The following is a 6,056-nucleotide window of genomic DNA, read 5'->3' on the forward strand; positions in this document are numbered from 1 at the left end:
AATTTTATATTAGAGAAATGTATAATTCTCATGCCAACATTATAAAGTACTGTGCAAAAAAACATAAAGTGATATAAAGACTATAAAAAGTTTTACTTTAAAATAATTCTCTCTATATTATAAAAGTATTTATTTTACAGACACAACATAATAATTACCGCAAATTAGTAACCTTAAAATTGACTCTTCTGTAAAACATGCTTTTACTTCTCCCGATGCATCATTGAATGAGGTGATATTGTTGATTACTAAAGACAAAGATTAAGTCTTAATTTAATTAGAATTGAGAAATGATTTTCACACCTCATTTTTTTCTCCTACACAACATTTTATTTCCAACTCTTGGGGTGAATGGTTAAAACAAAATATTGCGAAACGAAAATTAATAAGAGCGTGCAGAAAGAAAAAAAAACAAAAAAATTCTTTTAGAGTGGATTGGCCAAGTATGGATCCAATGTCTGGATTTGGATTCTCGTCGAATCCCCTCCCTAGATATACTAGGAATCAATGCACACAGACCGTTGATCAAAAATCGTACGGCCCCAATTAAATGTTTTTTATATTTTTTTAAAGTAAAGTAACCTTGTTTTGTATGAAAATATAAAAAAGAAAAAAATTATGACCGCATGATTTTTTATCAGCAGTCTGTGTGCGTTGATCCCTATGATCTCCCATGAGGGGATCCGGCGAGGATCCAATTCCCCAATGTCTTAAGGATCTAACGAGTCATGAATTCCGGTGCATACGAGAAACACCATTGCTAACTAATCAATTTTTTAATCCTGGTTACGAATCTGAACAGAAAGGCTTAGCACATATCGCCTGGTCAAGCCATATCGAAGGAAAATCTACTCAACCACAGTTCGTTATCATTCCGAATCTTTATATTTAATACATACTAAACCTTGAGAGAGAGAGAGAGAGAAAGAGAGGGGGGGGAGTTTGAATAAGTGTTTAATAGCTGACTTTATTTTAACAATTATACAAAGTAAAAATCACAAACAACAACAATACATTATGAAAGCAACAGACATGTATAAAAAAACACACCGCATAACCATATGAACACTGATTGGCACCGTGAACTGGCTTGTCATTCAGCAACCTTCACGCCAGAGAGATAAACCCGACTTTGAATCACACTACCTCCAATCCAAAAACCAGGCATAACCATCAGACCAACCTTAGGCTTTTCGTCGTTTTCATCCATTACCAAATTCTTCACCACACTGTCCATGTAAACCTCTGAGAACTCGCTCCCCCTCTTGACCTGAAAGACTTCAGCCCGAGGATCATAAGAATGTGCTAGCCTATGCAAAAGCCATATTGACTTGGCCAGTTTTAGAAAAGCCTGGTAAAACGGAGTCCTTGGATGCCCCCCACCCATTACATAATTTCGTTGATCCAAGTTTCCAAAAAACGAAGTCTCCATTTTTGGGTGAACCACTACCAGGTATTTGCTCCTGCAAAATCTCCCAAACATAGAATCTGGATTTTGGCCAAGCATGTCCAATGGATCCATGTCCCGTAGTGCAAGATATTGGTGGAAGGAACTCTCCTTGGTGACTGTAAGATTGTCCAATTTAAGGGAGAAGCTTTCCTGCTGAAAGCCACTGAACATTCTTTGGCATATATGAGATTCAAACGCATACTTCTTGTGAGGTCTCTTTGCATAGACAACACTGGGTTCAATTGAGTTGGCTGCTGCATCGAGGTCCCACCCAGCTGCTTTCAACATGTTAATCAATGGTTTAGCAAAGTCATGAATAGCCTTATATGAAGCTTCAAAAACCGATGTGAAGAGATTGGGAGTTAAATCCTCAGGCATAACACCATTCTCATCAGCGGAACCTTCTGATTCTTTTGTAGACATGCCCCTCAGCTTTAAATTCTTTTCTAACTTTGCTTGCTTCTGTTTTGCCTCCTCAATATGCTGCTGAAGCTGAAGGATTTCAGCATCTTTATTTTGAATTTCAGACTGGAACTTCTTAACCATAACCCCATAGGTTTTCAGCAGAATTTGTTGTTCTTGAATCTCTGCAGATAGGCGGGAGTCCTGTGGAGAAACGCAAACTGGGCTGGGATTGTTCTCCCTGTAGAAGTGCTTAAGTTCAGAGAGGTTTTTTAGCTCAGAAATTACAAGTCTATCTGCAGCTTGAATTTTTTCAGGGTCATAGGGAGTATGAGCAGCTTGGAGCTGAATGTAAGCTGATTTCAAGGAAGAGATGTTCGTGAAAACCTTAGATATCAAGGCTTCCACAGCTTCTAGATTCTGATTCATGGCCTCTTCCATGGGTTGTGGGTGAACCTTCTGGCTATTGCTCTCGCGAAGTTGAGTATCTCTTGCTCCAGTGGGTAGCATAGCTACTTCCAAAAGGAGTGGTTAAGTTGACTTTCTTCAGAAAAAGCACCGACACTACAACACCTGCAAACTTCAGCATAAGTGTAAATTGCATAATCTAAAGTCAGGTGGTAACACAAAATAATGTAATTATCCAAAATGGTGACAGCAATGCTGTGTGCTTAAATCCAACAACATTTTTGATAAATTTATTTACAAATATGGCTCAAGAAATTTTGACCAAAGAAGAAAAAACGAATGTGGCTCAATAATACATATGTTTCTAGGTTTATCCCTAAAGAGTTGAATTCTGAAGAAAACTTTGCTGACAGACATATCTGGTGAACATCCAACAAAAAAGTGGGCTAATCCAACCAATCTTGCTTGCACAATGGAAAGAGCCACCAGTTTATGTCTCCATCAAATCCAATTAGCCAAAGGTGTGCATTCATGAGCCCATGCTAAAGTTTCAATCAATTTCGGCCACACTAGGAAATTAAGAAATCGTCATAATATGAGCCAATTTCATTCTTTTATCTAACCGAAAAAAGAATTTGCAAATTGATAAATCCCACGGGCGGATTTTCCGTCTCTAAGGAAAACAACTCTAATCCACTATGAGAAAAATTCCCAATTCTCTCTTTGGGACTTTGACTCTCACATTCTTGTTTCGGCAATTCAAATATAGGAAACGGCTTTTTACTAATAAAAATCAATATTCCAAATCATTCCATTCTGGATTCCTTTCTCTATCAAAGTATCATATTTCTAAATTCTCATAGGGTCCCCCAGGGATTCCTTCCAGGACCTGTTGAATAATTATTACGGATTCTATCATTTCACCAATTCGGACTAGATAATGAGCCAATGAATCTCCTTTTTGCCACAAAACTTCCCAATCATATTCGTTGTGACATTCATAACGCCTACTCTAATTTATTACTTCCTCTCTACCAATAATGCCTACTCCCTCGACTCATTCTAAAAAGCACCGTTCAAGGCAACATAACAACATTCTTTTGGAAACCAAAATGAACCATTCTAAAAAGCACCATTCAATAGACACTTCACAAAGTTATCTTCTTCCAGTATTAAACATTTGTTACTTTACAACTATAATTTAAAAAATAAAAAATAAATAAATAAATAAAGAAAGAATAAAAATTAACCATGCAAGAATCCCTAACCAAGATATATGCCATAAACTCTTCTTACTTTTCTACTTCAAATTTTAAAATGTGGCTGCTTACCCATAGACAACTCTAACATCTATCATGTCCTGACCTGTCTTAGATTACAAAATTTAGATTCCAGAATTTGGGCACTTTTATGAAGCATTGACATGTATGAGGTAGTATCAGAAAACAAAATTCAACTCAGAATGTACACTAAATTGACATTTCACCCTGTAGAAGTACTAATGTCCTTGGCAAGCACTGCTTTGTATGAGTCCATCAAATAACTTCTACTCAACTATTGCTTTTGTTTTACTTTCAGAAACTGACTCAACTGTGAAGATGTTCGCATTAGTCAAAACATGAAGATCCCCAGCCACACACTCAGTTTAACTTTTTTTGCTCATGTTCTAGCATCAAAGTAATTAGTGTACCTATAACTTAGATATAGGAACTGGATAAATATGAAAATACCTCCACACTCTACATTAACAATCTTAATTCAGAACTGTCACCTTATATATGAAGCGTGAACGCAGCAAATCTGCTCAAAGTTATCTTGAAGAAAGCATGGGGAATGTTGTGCAAGAAGCTTTAATAAAAATGGTTAGATTTGTAAACATTTACAGTATAGGCACAAATGATTCAATATGCATCTACCACTCTTTTGCATTGGTTGATTGATGGCTTGAAAAATGCTAACTAATATAAGGTGTGATCGTTTTAATGCAGAAATCTAGTTCAGACTAATTATTTTTCTGTGGGAATCTAGTCAAGGCTCATATCGCGCCTTTCTTTTAATGCGTATGTAATCAATTCTCCCAGAGCTACATGATACAAATTATCTTCATTTTAAGATGGTCCCTGATATTGCCCTTACACTTGACAATATGATCGACAAAAAATGGAGACGGGACACGAAAATGGCGAGAAGGTTGAATACCAAAACAAACAACCCATAACAAAATCAATGTAAATCATAAGTTAAAGTACAAATATGACCAGTTGTGCCACAATAAAGCGCTGAAGGACGACTAAGTTCAAAATTATATGATCACCCAAAATACTTCCTAGAACTTTAGGAGCAAATTACAAGCAATAGTCCTAAAAAAGTCAGCTTTGTTTTAAGAGAAATATGTCAGCTAATTTACATGGTTCACACCAAAAAGCATCGGGCAACTCTCAGTGGCTCGCACCGAAAAAAATCAGATTAAGGGTATATACAACAATCTATGAACAAAACTGGAAATTGACTAGATATATATTTAAATCGGGAGAAAAAAAACCCAAAACATAAATTTCAAAAATAAATAAGTATATATATATGGGGCATGAGCTGCTTACCTATCAGGACCACATATCTGCCACAGACTCCATCTAACAAACATAATACCACCCCTTCAACCTAAAATAGAGCACAAATCCCAAATTAACAACACTAATCACTCAAATAACACTAAATTCCTTTTTCTTTTCCTTTTTTGCACAAATTTTCATCTGATCGCCATAACCAGATGTACTTACACGAAACAAGAATCCTCCTCTCTACCTCGACGGAGATCGCGAGCCTGAGGCGTCTCGAAGCCCTAACCTTAATAGTCCGATTGCTGTGATTCGGATCGTTGCCTCCCTCAGCGGAGCTCCGAATTGCAGTGTTGGTAGCTGGTTTGTGTTGGATCAGGGGTCTGCAAACCCTAATTGGAAACTTTGGGGTCGTTCCACCTCCGTCTTACCGTTTCGGTTTCTATAAAACGCTATTTTTTCACCGTGTGATAAGAAATCAGCATTCAAAAGAAAGTGTTGTGGTCAGTGAAGGAAGGGATCCTCTCCCTTCATCATAATCCGCTCCTCGGATATCCGAATTATTGAAATTTGATCCAACGACTATAAATAGACATCTATTTTAAAAATTATAATAACTTTAACCGTTTGATTAAATTTCAATAACCCGATCTCCGGACTTAGTGGATTAGGTAAAAAGAATTCGGAAATGATCTCTTTCCATTAGTGAGTGCTATGGTGGGCGGTGTTAATCCTTTTCATTGTTTGACAAGAAATTAGCATTCAAAAGAAAGTGTGGCCAATGCGCACTATAGTATGATGGTATTTCTTTTCATTTGGAAGTGAGATAGTTTAAATTTCATGGATGACGAATTCGATACCAAATTAGGTTGTGTGACTTAGCCAAACTCTATCTTCCCGTAGTGTAAAAATTTATCCATGTATTCAAAGAAAGAAAAATGTAAGTTTTTTAATTTTTAATTTTTTTTATATCTTGTCGTTAGATTTTATTAAATTAGTCACCTACGAAGTAAGAACCAAAGCCATCATACAAGAGTTCAATATATTTCTACCATTGTGGTAAAAAGTCACTTGCAAGTGTGGGGTTTGTTTTTGTATGGCAAAATTAACATGGCCCGGGTAAACTCCAACGATTCAACCCCTTTTCTTTAAATTATTTGCACCCAAGAGAAATTTAATAAATTTGTTTGAAAAGACATATGAACTTACACACTTTTGTTTTTTCAATTTGTCATATG

General features: G+C 36.3%; 1 protein-coding gene across 4 annotated transcripts; it reads right to left on the reverse strand.

Annotated features, from left to right (window-relative positions):
* Window positions 1-940: 940 nt before the first annotated feature.
* LOC137734753 (protein GRAVITROPIC IN THE LIGHT 1-like) lies at window positions 941-5,316 on the reverse strand. Of its 4 annotated transcripts, none has more exons than XM_068474033.1 (3): window positions 5,041-5,316; window positions 4,861-4,921; window positions 941-2,416 (listed from the first exon to the last, which is right to left on the reverse strand). In XM_068474033.1, exon 3 carries the CDS (start codon window positions 2,360-2,362, stop codon window positions 1,094-1,096), a length of 1,269 nt encoding a protein of 422 aa, XP_068330134.1. In that variant the 5' UTR covers window positions 2,363-2,416; window positions 4,861-4,921; window positions 5,041-5,316; the 3' UTR covers window positions 941-1,093. The 4 variants fall into 4 exon arrangements, with proteins under 4 accessions (XP_068330134.1, XP_068330133.1, XP_068330132.1 ...); XM_068474032.1 differs by having other exon boundaries at window positions 941-2,432; XM_068474031.1 differs by having other exon boundaries at window positions 941-2,425; window positions 5,041-5,315.
* Window positions 5,317-6,056: the final 740 nt, after the last annotated feature.

Source organism: Pyrus communis, chromosome 5, assembly GCF_963583255.1.
Source record: "Pyrus communis chromosome 5, drPyrComm1.1, whole genome shotgun sequence".
Lineage (NCBI taxonomy): Eukaryota > Viridiplantae > Streptophyta > Magnoliopsida > Rosales > Rosaceae > Pyrus > Pyrus communis.